Source organism: Gallinula chloropus, assembly GCF_964237585.1.
Source record: "Gallinula chloropus genome assembly, chromosome: 2".
In the NCBI taxonomy this organism is placed as follows: domain Eukaryota; kingdom Metazoa; phylum Chordata; class Aves; order Gruiformes; family Rallidae; genus Gallinula; species Gallinula chloropus.
The window spans coordinates 34819350-34840450 of NC_140086.1; the positions used below are offsets into that span (position 1 = coordinate 34819350).

A 21101-nucleotide genomic window follows, 5' to 3' on the forward strand; every position below is an offset into this window, starting at 1 on the left:
AATCTCGATTCTGAACATCTACCCACGGTGTCTGTGGCTGATGGTTTTACATCACCCTGGCGTGCTCTTTAGCAGCTGGCTGGAGTAAGCCTGGTATCGATGTGAAACTCTGCCACTGCTGGGTGGCTGAGCAGAGGTGGAGCAGTGAACAGAATCTCTGTGGGAAATGGCTCGGTGGCCTGTCAGGGGCATATCACAGGTCTCTTCACCATTTCAGCCTAGAAAGCTCTTTGTGTTTAAGAGTTTTAAAAGCCGATTTCTTTACAGGTTAACTTTCTCAGGCATATTTACTAAGTAGAAAACTACTGCATTTGCAAACAGCTAGCTTGTTTCATGTTTCCTGAATAACCCAAAATGATTTTTAAATTGTTAGCATGTATTTGTATTCTGGTCCAGATGATAACCATAGTTTTGTCTTTCATTGAAGAACGTATACATTCTGTTCTGTTACAATGTATTTTTGGATTTTTAAAAAAAAAATCAATAAATACTCATATGGTGTTTCATTTGTAAATGTAAAAAAAATGTTATTTGCTTATTTGAATGGTTTTTTTTTTTAACTTCTTTAGCTTCAGGGGACATGTCTTAAAATGTGGTTATTTAATTTAAATTCTTCTAAACTGTTTGTATATAATCTCAGCCATGTTCTATTGTAAGCCCTTGATATTAAGAGTTATTGGGACCAATGTATGAAAAAGTACTAAAAAATTACATTTTTTTTTAATCTTTTGCAGCTTATTATTCTAAAGATATTTGTAATTGATAAACATCAGCTCAGTGTCACTGACAAACAGGTGTTTAGCTTGGATACTTTCAAGGCTCTGGCTTCAAATTACCAGTGATAATTACACACAAATACTTCAAGCAAGCCTTTACAAACTCTGAATAAAGCATTTTTAGTGCTTGCTTCATATTTATGAAAACGATCTGGCAGGTAATTGTTTTGCAGACTTTGCCCGGAGATTGTTTAAAGGAAAATTCAGCTTTGGTAAAATTGTTATTTTTAAGTGCCTATGTGGTGTTTTGGCCATTGCTTTGTAACTAGATTAGGAAAGTTACAGTTATTTTTGCGGCCGGTTAAAGTGCAGCAAATTATTCAGAGTTTGTTTTAATGGAAACATTCAGAGAAGCTGTTTACACCTCAAAAATTTGAGCCTCTGGTTTTCACTGAGGTAAAACAGAAGTTGCAGGTAGGCCAGTGGGAAGTCCCCTTGGGATTTTCCATGAAGCAAAGAGCTAAACTTTAAAAAGCTGTGACTGAGTGCCCACAGTCAGCCCCGCTGCGTGGCTGCAGCCATACTTGGCTTGCTGCATTGGCAGGGTTCAGAGATCTTAATTTTTCCTCCGTGGTGGCTACATAATAAAACCTCACACAGGATATAGTTTCTACATGATGTAGTCCTTTAATTGCAATGGTTATACAATTTGTATGTTTGTTGTTTGGGTTTTTTTTCCCCTCTGCCTTCTGCCTTTTTTTTTTTTAGTGGTTAACTGTTCCATTTTATACATGATGAAATTCAATGTTTTTTTGTTGGGCATTTCTAAGTATTTCTCATTTCCCCAACCAAAGCAAAGGCATGTGTTTCTGAGTGATGTCTCACACAGGAGAAGTCCTGCTGGATGGATGCTCTAGAGTCAGGTTAACTTGTGGCCCCTATGTTTCAGCTCATGGTTTTGAATGGTCAGCAGAACTGGGCTTGATCTAAATTTACACACTTGGTACAAAGGTTGACACTGAGCTCAAATCTTTCCCTACAGTGGCTTTAAGCAAAACAAACATTCATTTTGCTTTGTTGGAGGTGTGGTTTGGAAATTGGTCTAGAAGTGCTTGGATCTCACTGCAGAAATACATATAAGCAGGTAAAACTTTAAAAAGCACCTGAATACCATTTTCAAATTTGTCTCAGGTACCGTGAATGCGAATAGCAAGTCATTTAGAGGGTGTGAGAGATAGATGCTTCTTGGGATTTTCATAAACACCTGTTCAGATTAAGGACCTGACTTCCAGTTTACTCGTAACCCAGACACCCTACCTAGTGTTTTCCAAATTGGGGCTGTTGCCCCATGCTGTGGACTCATTGCCTGCAGTCAGTCTTACCTTTGAGACTTCTGCCCGGTGTCATCTGATGCAGACACCTCCTCACACGCTGCGGGTTGTCATTCCGGTGGAACTGATAACGGTACTTCCCTTGGTGTCTACTCACTGCTTTCGCTGAAGGATGTACAGACTTACAGGAAGAGCACAAAGGGGCAAGTCTGGCTTCTGCAGATTTGGTGTATCATGTTAAACAGCCGTTGTTCATACCATCTGCTGGTCTCTCAGATTTAGCTGCTGCTGCTGCTGAGTGCAGCACCACAGAACTGGTGCCCAGCCTCCCAAATAAAGGATGGTGGATGACATTGACATCCATCCCACCTGAGTTTGCAAGGGTTGTGAATCCCGACCTTGCTTTACCCCAAATCTCCTTCTCTTTGACCAGTATTAAGTTAGCTGTCAGAACTTGTTGACAGTGTTCATGATGGTGAAACAGTTCTTGGTCTTTTTAATGATGATGAGGCCTGAAACCCTCTCTCCAGCACATCTCCTAGACACAGTCATGAAAATCAGATTGGACTTCTGTGGAAATTTTTAATACAAGAAGGAATGAGTGAGGGATTCAGGGTTAAACCCATATAAAATAATTGAAATATAAATTACTGTTATCGTCATATTGTATCTTGAAATTTGATGCAGTTGCCTTTATTGTCCTTCACTAACATTTTGTGTCCCAAGTGTGCCCCTTCTTTGATGATGGCTGAAACAGTAGTTTCAGTTCCAAAGTTCTCCTCCAAAGCAGGTCACATTAAGAAATGTTGCTCACATAGTTAAATTAAAATTCGCTGGACTTCTACTAGATGGAAGCAGCTTTCTTTTCATTAGTTCTTGTTTGCTACATGACCCAGGGAAATATACATAATTAACTTGGAAGTGCTCCCTGGGAGTCTTGACATCAACTATTTCCCTTCTTTCTTACCTCTGAAGCTGGTTTTTACCTCAGTAAAAGCAACATCTTCTCCCTTTTCAGTCTGTTTCTCTTCCCACGGCAAGCAGGACTTTTTTCAATTGAAGTTTCATCGGTCGTTGCCAACACACCAGGATACTTGTTTTCTGTGATCTTCAGTATAACTTAGGACTGGAAAACTAAGGCCAGATCATTTACTTGTACAAACTGTTGTATCTCTGAAGGCAACAGAGTGACACTCCAGTTGTGGATTTGAGCAACAGGACTGCACTACAAAATTTTCCATAAACTTGTCACATTCATGGAAAAAACCCCATGATAAATAAGAAGGAGAAGAATGCTGGAGCAAGACATTTACCAGTCTGTTGAGCTCTCGCAGAACATAAATCTCTGAACTAGCTTTGAAAATGGCAAGAATTCATTGGTACAGATTGCAAGGTTAGGGAGAAAAACATGCAGGACAACAAACCCCCCCAAGCGTTCCCCATTGGCTCTAGATTCAAATGGCTACAGCTAGGGGAATTGTGGGACTGCTTTTTATTGTTCTGGCGAGTAGAAATAAGGTGAAAGCTTTGTGAGAAATGCTCAGTATCACATCTCCCTCTCAGCAGAATCTCCCTGCTGAGGCTGCCGATGGGAAGAAATGAAAACAGAGTAACAAGAATGCTGTGGTGGAGGTGAAAGCTTCAGTAGTAGAGGGCTTTGAAGCAGCACGTTAAAATGAAGTTTCCGTGGTTTCTCAGAAAGTCAGTGGGCATTTCCTGCCTCTGATGGACTATGGGCTACCTTCCCATCCCAAAGGTCCTGCCTTAGTTTTTACAACAGACGATCTTCATTTTTTTTGTGGTTGTTTTCATTTCCATTTCTCTGTCAGGATAGAAAGCAGCAACTTCTCTTTGCTTCTTTCCTTCTTTCCTGTGGCTCGCTGCTTTGCATAAAGTGGTCCCCACGGTGCCATTCAACTCCACTCTTCCTCAGTAGTTACCTACTGAGCCTAGGCTGCAAAAGGTGCAGCTAGAAGTTTAATCAGTGATTGTGTTAAGCAATCATTTATTTAGAGGTGAAATGGAGCTGAGCTGGGGCAGGCTGGACAAAATCCATACCATCTCTTATGGCTGATGAGATTTACCTCAGATTCCCCCAAATCACTTTAGAGGGGAAAAAAAATAATTACTGCCTTTTGGGGGGAAGGGTTCTATGTACTGTGTCTGTTGTAAGGAATATAGTTGCAAATATAGAATCATCAAATCATCATGGCTGGAAAAGACCTGCAAGATCATTAAGTCCATCTGTCAGTGCTACACCACCGTAAACTCTAAACCATGTGCTGAAGCACCACATCTACCTGGTTTTTTGAACAGATCCAAGGATGGTGACGCCACCAGCTCCCTGGGCAGCCTGGTCCAATGCTTCACCACTCTTTTGGTGAAGAATTTTTTCCTAATATGCAATCTGAACCTCCCCTGGCACAACTTGAACCTGTTCCCCCTTGTCCTGTCACTAGTTTTTAGGGACAAGAGGCCAACACCCTTCATACTAAAGATGGTTCTTACAGGATGGGACAAAGAGGACAGAAAATAACCTTATAGTGTTACTTGTCAGAGAGACCATATTTGGAAAGTTCCCTTCACATGAATGAATCAAAAGGCATGTTTTAACAAGTCTCCAGCTAAAGCCAATGAGGGAAAGTGTGTAGCAAGTGCTAAAAAAATGTAAACCCAGATGATGCTGTTCTGTCCCTTAACATGATGGCTGCAAAAAGGTTTGTGGCTGGTGTCAGCTTGGGACTGGAATCCCAGCAATTCTGGGGAGTGCAGAAGACTACTCACTCTTTCAGGTTAGAAAAAACCTGAACAATAAAGGAAGCTCTTGAAATTATAACACTGTGTTTCCTGGAATCATTACTGTAAAATGGATTTGAAGGCTGTGTCAGCAATCTGGTTTTAAATATAAAAAACCCTGCTTCTTTGAGGAAGATCTTATCTCCCAAAAAGCAGGGAAAACTAAGATATTAAAAAAATGAAAATGTTGAATAATGTTAGAGAATATTTTTGAAATAAGGCTGTTAAAGGAAATACCCACATCTGGAGTCACCCTCTCCATAACTCTATGTACATAACTGTGCTGCTAGACAACTCCTACCCTGCCTCCCCCCCAGCTTTGGAGACTTCTTTCCTGGCAGGGCTGACTAGACTGCAGACATTAGTGAAATTGCTGTGAAGTAGTAGCATGTAGTCAGGCACAGAGGGAACTGCCATCACCTGATTCACCTTATTCACAGCACTCAAAGTGTATTTAAAAATTAGGATTTGTGAAACCTCCTGAAGTAGCTCAAGAGTGACTGTGTTGCCATGGAGTATGTGTACCCACTTCTGTGAAACGAGCTGTGGAATTGGGCTTTTGGTTACTGCCCTGGTGCCTTGTGTTGTACTCAAGTTTTACTAGCACTGTACCTGCTTGTTGGTCACACCAGTTTCTGTAAAATGATGCATGGAATGATGTTGTGCTCTGTCATCACCAAGTCTTGAAATCTGGTCTTTTTCAGAAGGGTATTGTCATCATCCTATGTGTTCGTACCGTGCTGTGCTTAGTGGCCAGGACAATAACCTCCACAGGTCTCTTACCCACAGGGGGTACAGACACCTATAGAAATGGCTGACAAAATCCTTAGTATCTCAGTTTCTGTCTCTCTGGATACTCTTTTTTTGTTGTTGTTTTTCTTTCTGATGTGAAGTTTTCACTTTCACCAATTACCAAACTATTGCTTGATGTTGAAATTACTCCAGATTTTTATTATGGGTTAACTCCAGTGGACAGCTTAAGCCTCACACAGCTGCTTGGTCACCCCCCCCACAGTGGGATGAGGGAAAGAATCAGAAGGGCAGGAGTGAGAAAACTCCAGGGTTGAGATAGAGACAAAAGCTCTGCACACAAGCAGAGCAAAACAAGGAGTTCATTCACTGCTTCCCATGGGCAGGCAGGTGTTCAGCCATCCCCAGGAAAGCAGGACTTCACCATGTGTAATGCTTACTTGGGAGGACAGACATCATAACATTGATCATCCCCCGCTTCCTCCTCTTTTTCCCCTGCTTTCATGGCTGAGCATGACGTTGTATGATGTGAGAAATCCCTTTGGTCAGTTGGGGTCAGCTGTCCTGGCTGTGCCCCCTCCCAACTCCTTGTGCACCCCCAGCCTGCTCACTGACGGGGCACAATGAGGAGCAGAAAATGCCTTGGCTCTGTGTAAGCCCTGCTCAGCAATAGCTAGAACATGGGTGTGCTAACAATGCTGGTTGTTTGATCAAAAATCCAAAACATACACTGCTCTGAAGAAAATTAACTCCATCATAGCCAAAACCAGTGTGTTTTCTACGCCTTATTCCATAACATTTACGTCATACTGAGGTCCCACACTGTCTAACAGATGCTCAATAACCACCCTGGCCTTGCTGTTCTTAGATGTGTACACAAATACCATTCCTTCAGTTTGTAGGCCACCCCTTTTAAAAGTCCACCAATAGCCATTGAGTTAATTTTGTCCCCCATCTATTGTGGTAATTGCTCGAGACAGGAGAGGTGGTATGTTCTGTGGAGTTCTTTGGCACCAAAGTCAGCTCAGGTTGGAGTTACTGCTGCCCTTTCATTACTTGTGAGGCTTGTCCTCCACTGGTTTAGGGGGTTCCTGGTACTTCCTATAAAATGCAACTCAAATGATGGGTTAGAGCAATTAAGGGATGTATCCATTACCATCTTTCCTTGTCCCACTGGACAGGGGCAGTGAGCTCCTCCCCTTTCTCCTGCAGCTTGGGCTCATCCACAGGCCACTGTCCCTTAGGGATGTTCCCACTCCATTGTGACCTTACTCATGGGCCACAGTTCCTTCAGGGCTGTACCTGCTCAGGTATGAACTACTCCATGGCCACATATTCCAGCATGGACTTACCCACGGTCACAGTCCCCTGGACTGGAGTTCCGGCCTGCCCAGTACAGCAGTCCAAGAGCAGCAGCAATTCCCTGGCCTTGTGCCAGCCCATTGCTGTTATCAGTGTGTTCCCAGGCAAAGCAGAGCAGAGCAGGACAATAAGGAGTACAGGCAACACCAGCAGGGAAAAGCAGCCTCTAGCAAGTCCTAGACTCCAAATATGCAGCAAAGCAAGCAAGCCCCATGGCAAGGACAGGAGCCTGACAATTAGTAGCTACCCAACTGTAAGTTCAGTCTAGATGCTCTGATCAAAGCTGTCATTATGTTGAATCCCCTCATATCCCAGGTCGGGTACCAGAAAGGACTATTAGGGGTTATCCCCGGCAGCAGCTCTGCCCTATGCAGTGGGATGAGGGACAAAACAGAGTTAAAAGTGCATAAACGGCTGGTTGAGATAATGCCAGTTTAAGAGGTAAAGCCAAAGCCACACACGACGGAATTCATTCCCCACTTCCCATGGGCAGGGAGGTGTTCAGCCATCCCCGGGAAAGCAGGGCTCCATCATCTCACGTACTGGTTACCAGAGAAGACAAACACCAAGACTCCCCCTCCCTTCGTCTTCCCACAGCACCTCATATGCTAACCATAATGTCATATGGTATGGAATATCCCTTGGGTCAGCTGGGGTCAGCTGTCCCAGCTGTGTCCCCTCTCAACTCCTTGTGCACCCCCCGGTGTTGCAGCAGCAACGTCTTGATGCTGTCTGAGCACTGCGAACAACGCCGTTTTGATCAACAATCCAAACCAGCACCATACAGGCTGCTGTGAAGAAATTTCAGCTCCATCCTGGCCAAAAGCAGCACAGCTTTCTTTCCCCAGTTCGCTGGCATCTTTACAGTTGTGTACTGCTGGGCAGAAGTCAGGAAATAGGAGAACTTTTATCCGTGTGAACCTGCTGTCTTTGTGCTCTGAAGAAAACTTACACTTTTTTATCAGGTTATTTGCTGCAAAACTTCCCTGTTTATCCGAGGCAGCTGCTCTTTTCCTTGTAAAGGTAATGCAGAGTAACAAAGAGCTTTCCTCCAAGCAAGGCAAGCAGATAAGTCAGGATTTTATTGATACTTTAGTGACATCTGTGCTTTGCACCTGTTAACTGAGAGTCCTTCCCTGGCTCTCAGGAACTTGCAGGTGTCCTACAACGCTGAAAATCAACTTAAATGGCTGGGTTATGTAGGTAAGGGCTTCGAGGTCTCCAAACCCAAATTCATACATGGCTAGCCAAAAGTAAGAAAACATGTTGGGAATGTGAAAGGGAGGGAGGAAACAGAACAAGCTGATAGCAAGAAGTGGTCTTGAGAGAACTTCATGTAAAAAAAAAATCAAAGAACCTGGACTTAATCTCTAAGGTTTTTTAATTGGCTAACTTGAGAGAGAAGGTAGGCAGTGCCACAGCTTGCAGTTGCCCAGAGTGTCTCTGGTTTTATTAGTTTCAGAAATGTTTCTGCTGACTATAAGCCACCTAGTCTGTATTATTTGATTTTTGTCCTCAAAGGCAGTCGCAGTAGTGGTGGCCATTCTGGATAAAAAAACAACCATAAAAATTGTTCTCATGCCAGTTTCTTTAAGGAAAGATACGCAGGTTTGGACTCTCAGCATCTTGATTCTCAGAGCATACTGCGGGAGGGAGTACTTGCTGCAGGCAGAATGTTTCTGAGTTAATTTAAGAGCATGCAAGATCAGGAAAGCAAATGCAAATCTAGCTACAAGGGGCAGTAAATTTCCTGACACGAGGTCTCCAGCTACCTGGCTTCTGTCCAGAAATCTGTCTAAAGTAGCTCTCTTCTATTCTGGCCATTGTTACCTCTCTCCCTCTCACAAAAAAGCAAGTCCTTTATTCAACTACTGCTGGAGTTTTGCTCTTCTTGCCCCCAGAAACAGCCAGGTGCTTCTTTTTTGTTTCAGTTTCTAAAAGGAAAGAAGAATAGAGAATAACTGGCTAATGGCGTTGCCTGAGTCCCCAGGTGTGGTATGGATGTCACCTTGGGAACATTTTAGCTTTTCTCTTCGGCATCTTGCAAATAACCATTAAAACCCTCTCACATATCCCTGTGCATAACTTGGTCCATGGAAAAAAATGTGAATTGTATTTTCATAACCAATTTTAGTATTTAGGGGCTTTAGGTATGAAAAAGTTTAAAAGCTGTCAGGATCTCTCAGAATACTGCAGCCAGCACTAAACGCACCAGGTCTCATTCCCTGCCAAAATCTTTCTGAGTAAATCCTAACGTGACTTGATAACTCAGCTACGGACCTTGGCTTGGAATACAGCCAGAACTTTGAAAGACTGGGAGTTTTGGCTGGCAAAAACCTGAAGGTGCTATGGTGAATTCCTAGCAGGCTAGGGTTTAGCTTTAATTAAAATAAGAGAACTCGGCTTTCAAGCAAAAGCCCTTAAAAAGAGAAGCAACAAGAAAAGGTGAAAAAGGAGAAAAAGAGACGAGTTGCAGTTTATTCCTCTCACCGTGGCTTGAAGCCGAAGCTTTCAAAGGGCTTTGGAATGTGGTCTCCTTCAGTCTCATTCAGAACTGGGAGAACAATGAAGCGGGATAGTGTTGAGAAGTGAAATGATCGTGTCTTGTTTTAATTAAAGAATGGTGGTTCTTTGCACATGCTGCCCTATATTTAGGTTAGTGCACGAAACCTGTGTCTAGATCAGCATCGGGCTGTTCCGCAAACTCAGGCAGCCACTTTGGGGCTCAAAGCTTCACAGTGATCCCATTCCCTCTTCATTAATGCAGCATCCAGGGCTTCTGCACACGGTGTGCAAAGAGAGAACAGCCAACGCTTGCTCCACCCTTCACTCCAGTGACAACCTTCACGATGGAAAAGAGCGTAGGTGGAAGTGCACATCCACTGGTGCTTTTGCTAGAAAGGGATTTAAAACCCAAACTACCTTCTCTCTCCAAACTAACCAAATTCCTCTGACACTTACCCAGTTGTGCAGGATGATACCTGAGACACAGGCTCCTCCAGAAATGCTCCATGCCATGCTTGTCCTCCGTGCACTTTATTAGCAGACCACACAGTCCCTCACCTCCCTCCATTTTTTTGGCTGTGTGATGAAAACAGGACATCCCCGGGTTGACAGGGCTCCCATCCTTCAGTGTGTGATTTTTTATGGAAAACCATATCCCATCTCCTGATTTCAGCTTCCCTATCAGACCAGCAGGTCTCTTCATGCTTTTGAATGCCACCCATTGAAAGGATGGTTGCTTTCTTTGCATGCACTCCACGGGAAGGCTGACTTCATAAATAAACACCTGCATTAAGGTTTAACAAGCAGAAGGTAATCAGTAAGCATCTTCCTGTACTGAGCTTCCTTATGCTGCTGCCACAGCAGTGTTAGCTAATTTTCTCTTAATTAGAACCAAACATCCTGTGTGACCTAAGCTGGGTGATCCTGCTCTGGCAGGGCGGTTGGACTAGATGATCTCTCAAGGTCCCTTCCAACCCCTATCATTCCGTGATTCCGTGATCACATCCAGAGGTAGGATGGAGCTGGGTCTCCCTTGCTTGGCTGAGTGTAATACATGGCAAGCTTTCCAGATCTCCTGCATCACTGAAGCAGGAGCTCTGAATTCAGAGGATATCCAGATAGCATGAAGAAAACCCCAATGTACAGGCTTTTTGGGTCCGACGATTGGCTTGTTTTGCATTCAACAGGTATTTTATATGTTCTCTTTGTGAACTGGATCAGATTAGTTTATACTTCACACGTGTTCATAGATACCAAGTGTCTGCATTAATGTAGTCAGGAATGTAAAATACTCCCACAGGAACCTGTGACAGTGCCCTAGGTCTGCTGGTTGTTACCTATTTAGGTGCCGTAGTGGTTTATTTCTTGAGCTAAACCCTAGGACTGTATTTTACTGAAGATTTAAGACTACGACGGAGCTGCTATTTGGACTGTGAGAGGGGAGCATGTTGGAATAGCTCAAGATTTACTGCCAAACTGTCAGTCTTTAAGCTACTGAGTATCTTTACCCTTCTGTGCAGTAGCTACGGTGGAAACTTTGCCCACTGCTGTGAAGCCGACACAGCGATTAATGAACCCGAGGCGCGCTAATCAAACATATGTTTTCTTGACACGATGATTGTGTTATATATCACATCCGAATGTACAGGCCTTTATCTTTCCTTAATGATCTAGCAAAGGGGCTTTTTTAAATGTGGGTGTTTTTCATGCACTCCTTAGATTTGGTCCACGGGGGGCGACCATTAAAAACATCTGACGGGCACGCAGTTAGCCAGCTCCCTGCTGAGATTAGTAAAATACTATATTTAGTAATCGCACTACATCAAGGAACTCCAGCGTTGCAGGAAACAGTTTGATTCAACGCATTTTTCTGATTTTTTTTTTTGAAATTTCTTTTATTGTGTGTCTTATTTTTTTCATCTGGGACAATTATTTTCATCTCAGTCTTTTTTTTTTTTTTTTTTGTATCTGTGCTTCAACTTTGTTCATAGAACAGGAATTCCCCCCCCCCCCCCCCCCAATTTTTAAGGGTTTTTTTTGTTTTACTGTAGTCCTACTTTCACACATAAAATAGTTGGAATTGTAAAGCAGGTAGTAAGAAGGTGAAGTGGTATTCAGAGCCTCTGTCACACTGGTCCACATCCAAAAGGGTAATCAGTTATTTGTTAAGAAAGCCCTATGGATAATACAAGGATTTATGCTTTTAAGTACTAGAATGCTACACTGTGAAAACTGCTAATAGAGGCTTTGAGAAAATGGTTGACATTAGAAATTATCTTTAATTTATTTTCATGCCAGAAGTATTTCTTTACCAATAAATATATATGAAACAGTTTCAGCCCCAACAAACAGCACTGTTTCAATTTTTTTTAGTGGATTGCATGAGTAATAGTAGATGAGCAAGAGAAAGAGAAAGAAGAAAGACCAATATGAAGCAGACAGGTATCTCACCAGGAAGCTAAAGGAAAATGACTATTCTAACATCTCTTTTTTAAGCCTATTTTGGTATGCTCGTTGCTGTAAATACAGAGCAACCTATGTAAAAGCTTGGAAACTATTCTCTAAATTCAGGAGTAAGTAGGGTGCTTTCACTTTAAGGGGCAGATTTAAAGGAATACCATCCTTTGTTCTAACAAAATAGTCTGCGCTTGTCAATCCAGAAGATTTGTGCCTTGCTGAACATAATGGCATTTTATTACCTAGTTTATTTCTGTCTAGCATTCTAAGACTCCTGCTGATGCTTTGACTCAGAGTAGGTTTTGGTTTGGAAACATGAACTCCAATGTCACAGATGACTTCTTTCTTTTGGTAATTCATATTATTTTTTTTAAGTTAATAAATGTTCTAGAAAGAAAGTGTTTGGCCGGGCAGAAGTTGCGCTTCAAACTGTGAACATCTAAGCAGCAGTGTGTGAAAGTAGTAGCCTTTATTTTTGCTCCACTCAATCTCTTGTTGATGCACAGTTGGCTCGTTTCTAACACTAGTTTGGTGTATTACAGATCAACTTAGCTACTGTGTAGTAGTGTAACAGGTCTATCACCTTCCTCAGCTGTGAATCACTGAGCCACAGCCCTTGTTCATCCACAAGCACACATGTTCAAATGCAGAAGTGCTCACTGAAGACCAGCACACTACCCCATGCTTGAAGCTAGGACACTGTCTTTACAGAATAATTGATGCAGATTAACTGTGGCCATTATCTGAAATTAAGTATTGACCCAGTGTATTGAAGTATCTTATTGCAAGACAAATCCTGCGTTATTTTTAGTTTCTGTAAGAACACTTGCACGTGGGGAAGGGTAATATAGTAAAGTCAGATTCAAGAGACATTATAAATACAAAAGAAATGGGAAATTTCCTGCTTTTGGAGAAGCATTATGATAGAAGTAACCTTAAATGTAATTTCTTAGGCAGTTTTAGGCAGTGTCGTTTAGGGTTTCCTCTGTGAAATAACATGTATGATTGAGAATTTTGGCTATGCCATTCCACATTCAGTTGCAAGGTCGTAAACATTCATCCTGTATCTTCCTTTATGTGAAGCTATAAACATCCATCAAAATATTTGCATCTCCTCAGCAATTTAAAATATGAAAACCGAGGGCCAAATTTCAACATGGTTGTCAAGTGGTTTCAGAGCTTCACATTCATTTCTGTACACGTGCCTGTTAGTAGTACCCCTGTATCCACACTTGTACCCTGTGGCTTGTTCCTGGCCGATGTAATCTCTGAAAAGGGCATAACATTGCATCTCCTGAGAACATTGGACACAGAAGCGCCCATGTATGAGTCAATCCATGGCACGTGCTCGTGAAAAAAAATTACTTCTAGAACTGATTTCCTTATTTTGATGCCTGGGATGCACATTTCTGTTTTGCACGGTGAGGTTTTGTGCCCAGTCCACACAGCGCAGCTGAGTGCTGTGTCTGGGATTCCTGGGCTGGTTATACGTGATTCATCTCAGGTACTCCATGTGTGTAAGTTACCCAGGAGAAAAGCTAGCAGCGCTGTATGATTTTCCCAGTAAATGAGCAGGTACATTTAGAGTTATTGCCAGGATCTTCCTGTGGCAGTGCTTTGTGTTATGTAAACACATCTTGGAGGAGAATTATGTGTAAATCACTCATAATAGTCCAAGGCTGGAGACTCGTGTTTTACGTAGAAACTTGCACAACCCTTGCTACAGACGTCTGTATGCTGGCCATTATTTTCTAACCAGATCCTAATGCTGTTCTATAAAATCTCTGCTTATATGATATCCAAATAAAGCATTCTGAATTTTAATAAGTGAACTCTCATTGCTGTTTAATCCTTAAAATGCACTGAGCTAATTTGTGAATGTCCCTCCATTACAAAAAATTGAAGCCTGAAAATTAGGTCCTGGGCATAGGCAGCAATCATTTTCATAACTCTTTATTACCTCTAGAATGTATGGAAAGGGAAAACGACCAGTTGTGGTTAGGCCAGAGGCTGTAATGATGGGTCATAATCCCAGCACTGCCATTCACTTCTGCCAGTGAATTTGGATGAGTCATTTAACATCTGTCCACGAAGTGTCCTTACCTGCCTAACAGAGTTACTGCAGAAATGAGCTGTGGTTGAGCACTCTTGACTCTTAAAGCACAGAGGAACTTAGGAAAGTATTATAGTCACTGTGAATCTCAGTAATGGCCTCGTAATCACGGTTGGCCAGCCCTCAGTCACCAGTCCTTGATCACAGATACTGAATCAAGTATTTGCTGTGACTTCATGCTCCCCTGCCTTAGATATTATATATTCCTAAACTAGGTTTATAGACATTCAGGTTCCTCCCATACGCTGTGAGAATAGCATGGGCATGTGAACTGAAATATTTGCAACATACTGCTGGCCAAAAACCTAGAAGCATCTGCTGCTACTCAGACTATTTGTAGCTATTCGACTACTGGCATTTATTTCTGAGTGCCTATTTTGGACATTCTGCTCAAATCAGTAAATAGCCAGCACTCTTGGTTGACAAAAACCCTAAACTTTGGTTTATTTTGGCTCAGCTGAAGAGCTTCAGTGGGGCAAGAGATAATTAAAGGATTGTTGTTTAAGAAATTTCAAAGTAATGGGATTGATAGATTCAGATGAGGCCATAAGTGTATCACTAAATTCCTTTGGGAAAGTTAATCCTAGAAAGATAGCAAAATCCTGAATTTATTACAATTTCAACATGGGACTCCAGAGGGGGCGCGGATCAAATCTGCTATTGCAGACAGTACCAATTGTAATTGCAGATAATACTAATCATAATTTTTCCTCTGGATATCTCCTGCTCTTTTAAGCTTGTTAATCTTGCTTCATTCCAGTGGATTTTAGTGAAGTGTAACCTTACTCATATTGTTCTCCTGAAAAATAAGCCTATAAACACGCCATGCAGTTCAGAAAGTGCCTTTTTTCTGTTCGTGCCCTAAGACAGGCCATTTTGTTGGTCACCAGCTTTTGCTCCTATTGCCACGTCACATTTTCAGACGTCCTCTTGAGCTTTTCTGCCCCATTTCTCCATGTCGCATTCCCACAACGTGTACCCAGCACAACACCTAGCTTGCAACCAGTTACCACAGTTGTGGAAGCTTGATAAGTCCTTGTCATAACAGTAGTCCCCGACATTTCAAGAACTTGGGTTTATATTCACAAGCCAAATTTCATACCCTCATACCTCTTTTGATTAATCAAAGTTAAACCTTTGTATATGTGAAGGGGCCTCTTGTGGTTTCTAAGTAAGTAGTATGGCTTTTCTGGCAGAGAGCCACAGGCAATTTAGTAGGCACATATTGTGGGGGTTGAGAGGAAGAGAAGCAGGGATAATCCAGAAAGCTTTAAGAAGGGCTGAGTGAAATCGTGATTTCTATGCACAGTACAAGAATTTCATGTTCTGTGTCTCACTTTTGGCTGCAGCAAAACTGTTTCGATGTGTTGTCGGTCAAGAAATTCACAGACTCATTTTTCCTCTCACTCAGCTAGTTTTGCTTCAGCTGTAGTGTCCCCAGCTCGCACCTGTGGCAAGGAAGAGTTAGGCACTGGGGATTTCACACGCACGGTGTGCAGTTCAGTGTGGTTATACATCACTTCCGCCACCTAATACGGTTCCTCGTTGTCTTCAGAAATCACAAAGTTCAGTTTTTCAGCCTAAATGTCGAGATGGGGCTTTATTGTGTAACTTCTGCCTGAGAGCAATACAGCTGTAAATAGACACTCACATAAAAGGTCTGTCTCCAGCAGAGCTGAGCTCTCTTTCCATTTCTGACAGGGGTCACACAGCCAATGTAAATTACCACCATAAACTGAATTCCACCTCTCCCCTAGAACAAAGTGCGTGATCTGCCTGTCTGAAAGACAGGAGCTGTGCAGAGAACTGTGATGTCTCAGCCATTGGGCATGAGTGGCAACCTGTTCTTAATAATGCAACACTGGCAACATTTAATTTCATTTTGTCTCAGCGTAGTAAAACACACCTTTTCTTTAGGTGATTTAAGCACTCTGAGGGGAACCTGGAGGCAAGGAAAATAATTCAGTTGGAAGCACCATCTTCCTCTGTATTTCATGCAAGATTCAGGCTCAACATGTATATCTTGACATCAGTCAGGAATGAGTTACTCTTAGAAAAGAGTAACTTAGGCATCTTAAGAAGAATGTGAATTCTTCTCCATGTTATCTGCCATTTTGATTTAATTACAAAATCCAATTCAAATATACAACATTATGTCACCATATAAAAAAAAGTTCATTTTGATAGCAGTGGCATTACAAATGAAAAATTCAATCTATTATTTTGGAGGTATAATACACTACATGGAAGTTTTATAACTAAGCTTCAAAATGCTGTTAACATGACATATAGGCTGGAAACTATAACTTGAAACAAGATTCTTACACCTGTATAGATGCAACATCTTGAATTCAGTCTCAGAGGTCTCAGAAACTGAAGGACACAGCTCTTTAGAAACTATCCAATAAACATATCAGGAAATTTGGCCCAATAGTTCAGTAAATGACTACCTAGAGTACTTTACACACTCCTTGTTTTATATTAAAGATGAATTCAATGTAAATGTTTGGAATTCTTCTTACGAACTTGTTGAAAAGGGACAGTATTTTAGCATGACACCCTTGTACAAACCTGGTGTTTAGCAGATTACGTATGTTATTCTGTTATAGGTACACTACAGTGATAGACAAAATGGCAAAGAGTGTATGACCTGTTTGACACTGTCTCCTGTGCAGATGACTTTCCAAGGTATCGGAAGCTCCATTGAAGCCAGCCATGACCAGGTATAATACCTTCACCCCGCACTCTTGTAATTTTATTAATATCTAGTAAGGCCAGAATGTCAGCATCAGGAAGTTTTAAATTTCAACACATCTTGTGCTTTTCATATGGCATGTTCTTGTCACTGGGATTTGCCTATGGTGCTGTAATAAAGTCCTGATTGGATCTCAAGAGTGACCCGAAAAGGAGACAAAACTATGTGGCCTTTTATGTATGTTTTAAAAATAGTAGGAAAGCCTGAAGAACATGCTTTGGTTTTAAAGTCAGACATAAGGTTTCTGCAAAGGTTTTGTTTAAGTAGATATCAGGTCTTGTCTGTCCTAATTTTACTAGAAGATTATGGGTAGCTGCAGAAGCAGAGATGAACCCATCCTCTCTAGCCATCATCTGTCACAAGGAAGTGGCCTTTGAGAGGGGACAAGGATTTTTAATCGGACTGTACAACTCTGTTTTGGCTGTCCTTAAAATGTTTAATTCCAGCTTTTGGTGAAAAGCCAGAAGAAAAAAAAATCTCAGCCACTCATCACCCTGCTGCTTCATACAGGCATTGAGGGGAACCTCCATTCTAGCCTTCTTGTCCCCCATTGCTCTTACATATAAAAGCAAGGCAAGGCTTTGATACTCCAAAAATTTTAAAAGCAAAAAGGAAGAAAGTAGAAGAAATCTTTTAAACAAACCTTGCACCTTTCCGATCTTCAGTACGTTGGAAGAAGTACCATTTTTATTTGCCTTTGCTGGCCATCTTTAGCTCTTACTGTGTTCACATTTCCCATACACTTTACCAGACTCTTACGTAAGATGCTCTAAGCAAAATGGACAAGTCACCTTAAGAGTTATGAGAATTCATTACTTCTGGGCAAAAGTTTCAGACACTCCTAGCTGTATTTTTGATTGGTGATGGTGGTGGTTTTCTTTTAATTGGAAGTTTCTAAGTTAGTTGTTAACATAAACTAAGCACATTAGTTATTTACATGGTAACATGAGAATACTTCCTGTCCTTAAGTGTTTGGTGTTTTAGAGTAATGGAGAGCGGTGGTAAGTCAGACCAGGCTTCAACATCCAATTCTCATTTCATCCAGCAACTTGTTTATGCTGTTCTAAAGTCAGTCCGTTTTCCTTTCAGTAAAAATCGCTTTTTAAAATTTAGTTATAACTCAAATACAATATTTAGACATTTAAATGAATTTAAGGTGGTCCCTGTCAGTTTGGTGACAACTACGTTCTGGGCTACCAGCCAGCTTGGCCTTTGTCTTCGCATTTATTTAGGCTAGAGTATGATATGTAAACAGAAAAAAGACTTTGTAAGCAAAAAGCACATTTAAGCCATCTGAATAATTATATATTTAAGACATCAATGTGAAAAAGTGTTATTGGGCCTGAAAATGCAAGCATCTAGAAATTAGGGAATTCCAGATTATGTGCACCACTAGTTTGATCCCAGGTATATCCATTTGGTGCTCCAAAGAGGATTTTATTCTGGGAGGGAAAAAATACAGATAAAATAGGCAGAATTAAGTTTTCTTGGGCCATTATATAACTAGAAGTTCCTAAACTTGCTTCAATTTGAAGTTTTAAAAATATTCATCACTGGTTTTATGTAATTTCCAACATGGTTCTTAAAAAGGACAAAGATGTTATGTCGTTGCACAATGGGGTGCTTGTTGCATTACTTGAACCCACATCACCTGTGCAAAAGTTTCATCTGAGCTGAAAGCCAGAGAAAATAAAAATAAACTAAAAGCCAAGTGCCAACCAGTGGTCCACAAAATAGATCTGCATCCTTGACAGGATTCAGGAATCCAAAGGAATTCCACTTTCTGGGCAAGAGGGGTGATACTGACTGGTTGTGTTTGGTAAGGGAGCGGCAGGACTGGATTGAGACATCACCTGGATAGGTAGGGAAAATTAATCATTAGCAAACAAACAGAAAGCACATCAAGTGCTTCCCAGTCACTGGAATTAATTAACTAATGACAAAACTTGAGTCTTTATTCAACTTACTAAAAAAAAAAATCCCCTTTCCTGTTCCTGTGTGATTGGTATGATTTTGCTTTTCCAGTTTCCCTCACAGAAGGTTTAGTTGATACTGTTATTGCAAAAATAAGAGACAGAGCTGCTGTACCTTTGGTAAGCTGAATTATTCACATTTTAGACTTTCAAATTAAGTAAGCACAAGACAGACGTATGCTATAAAAGTTAAATTCTAGAAACTCTTCTTATGTAATCTGGTACTTTCAAATAATTTGTGTTATATCATACAGCAATTAGGATGGACTAGTCACCTGAAGGCCCATGATTTCAATGGAGACATGCTGATTTGTGTCAGCGAGCCTGACATGATTTGACCTCAGGACCTGTGGACTTCTGTGCTTATGAATATCATTTTTCTCATGTCTATTCTAAAGTATAGATTCTATAATTTCTAGTTTGCTAAATGGAAGTCTGTCTGAATGACACTCTGGAATAGTTTGGGGGAAAGTGGTGGAATCTTTAGTGTGAGAATATCTAATTAAAAAAAGCTGTATACCAGATTTGTCAGAAGACAAATGGCATAAGAACCCCATACCTTGATAAAAAAGTAACAGAAATGGGTGGGGGGAAATGAAAAAAAAAAACAAAAAAAAACCCAAAAGAAAGAAAAAGCTAACCTGAATCCCAAAGGCAACCCCAGCACTATAATCTACCTTTTAGTTTGGACTTGTCTTTTGAAATGTATCTCTCTGCTCACATCCAGTGGGAGGTTTGTTGCCCAGCAGATACCAGTGTGGTTACAATCCTACATAAGTACATTATCTTGCTTTTTCAAATATGCCAGGACTTGAGGCAGCAGGTTTTCAAGACACTTAACTTTTTTCCCATACTCTGTAGGGAGTTTTCATTCTTTAGATTGGTTTAGCTTGTGGTTTTAATGAGTTTAAATTTTTTCCCCACATACTTAATTTAGGCAATTCCAGATTAAAATAAACATTTCATACTTGTACACTAATTAGTGTGTATTTCAAATGTCTGATGGACAAGGCATATCTCATTTGATCACGAAGCAGTGTTGTGGAAGCAATTGCTGGTAAAAACGGGAAACATTCCTATAGTACCACTGCTGTCTACCCTGCCACATGTTTTGTTGGGTTTTACATTCAGGTATGCTAAAGTCTTTAGTAGAACTTTAATGGGGTTTAGAATATATTTTCCTGAGTGTTTTTTTTTTTTTATTTTCTGTTTCCTGGTGTCTGACTATACCTATAAGTTTCTCTTTCCTTAAAGGCTACTAGTATTTGGGTGGGTTTTTTTTCACTAGAATTTATCTACAAGCAACTCTTAGTCACAATGGTCACCATTTTCTGTTGGTTTTCTCAAGCAAACCTGGTAATGAGTCCTGCTATGGGACTGGAGACAACCTATTCTCAGGGGTTATGATGGACTTTAGACATAGAGTGTGAAGCTGAGGAATGAATTGAACGTGGGCGATACAAAGTAACGGAAAGGAAGTTGAGGTAGTTGTCCTATTTATGTCACTAAGAAAATTCAAGGTATGAGGAGTGGGAGACAGAAAAAGGAAAAAATCAAAGATAAGTGGTTATGTAAGCAAAAATAGGTGGAATGGAGCAAAAAGCTAACAAAGTGCGATGCAGTGGAGCGGTGAGTGTCTAACGGCCACAGAAGTGGGATAAGGAGACTGAGGTAGAGCTAAGTGGAAGAGAGTGCTCAAAAAACCAACCAAATGGATAAAGATGTCTTCTCTACTGCTTAAAGTCTTAGAGGGTTCTGCTTTCTTAGCTTCTTGAAGTATTGAACACTGAATTGCTCGTTACCAATACTAATAAATATCTTTCAGATTTTGCAAGCTGGGTTATATGAAGTGCTCTTTGAATTCTTGAGCACAGACATACCAAGAACTTTTAGTTAGAAGATGTAATGCTGTCAGAGCAAGCTATTGAAAGAAATAGAGATCTCTACTTCTAAAGAATTCTAGTCAATACTCGAACTTGTTAGAGATGTACGTCACTGAAGGCAAATTATTTGACTCATTGTAATGGTAGCTGGGTTAAATTTGATAGCTTGTGTCATACAGAATGACCTATGACATAGTTTCAATCTTACTAACTGTAGTGGTTTTGTAATAATTGCTAGTTTTCTGAATGATTTAGCTCTAAGTGACTGTAGAGCTCTGCTCCATGGTTATACTCATATCAATGTGCCTGTTGTAGCTGCAAAGAAAACCCTGGGAAATAATATATTTGGTGCATTCTTAAGGCTTTCCAAGCAGCAGGCAAGTTGAAAGGATGAACACTCATGTTTTAATAATTTTAAAGTCTGTCCTGGTGATGAAGAAGAATAGACTGGACCCATTTT

At 41.0% G+C, this 21101-nt stretch overlaps 1 protein-coding gene across 1 annotated transcript in view; it reads left to right on the forward strand.

Moving 5' to 3' along the window:
- Nucleotides 1–21101, forward strand: part of STAU2 (staufen double-stranded RNA binding protein 2) — a 172904-nt gene that overhangs the window by 91587 nt on the left and 60216 nt on the right. The window contains exon 13 of the mRNA XM_084260187.1: nucleotides 16640–16753. Coding sequence (XP_084116313.1) covers nucleotides 16640–16753 — 114 coding nt within the window. The remainder of the gene's footprint in view (nucleotides 1–16639; nucleotides 16754–21101) is intronic.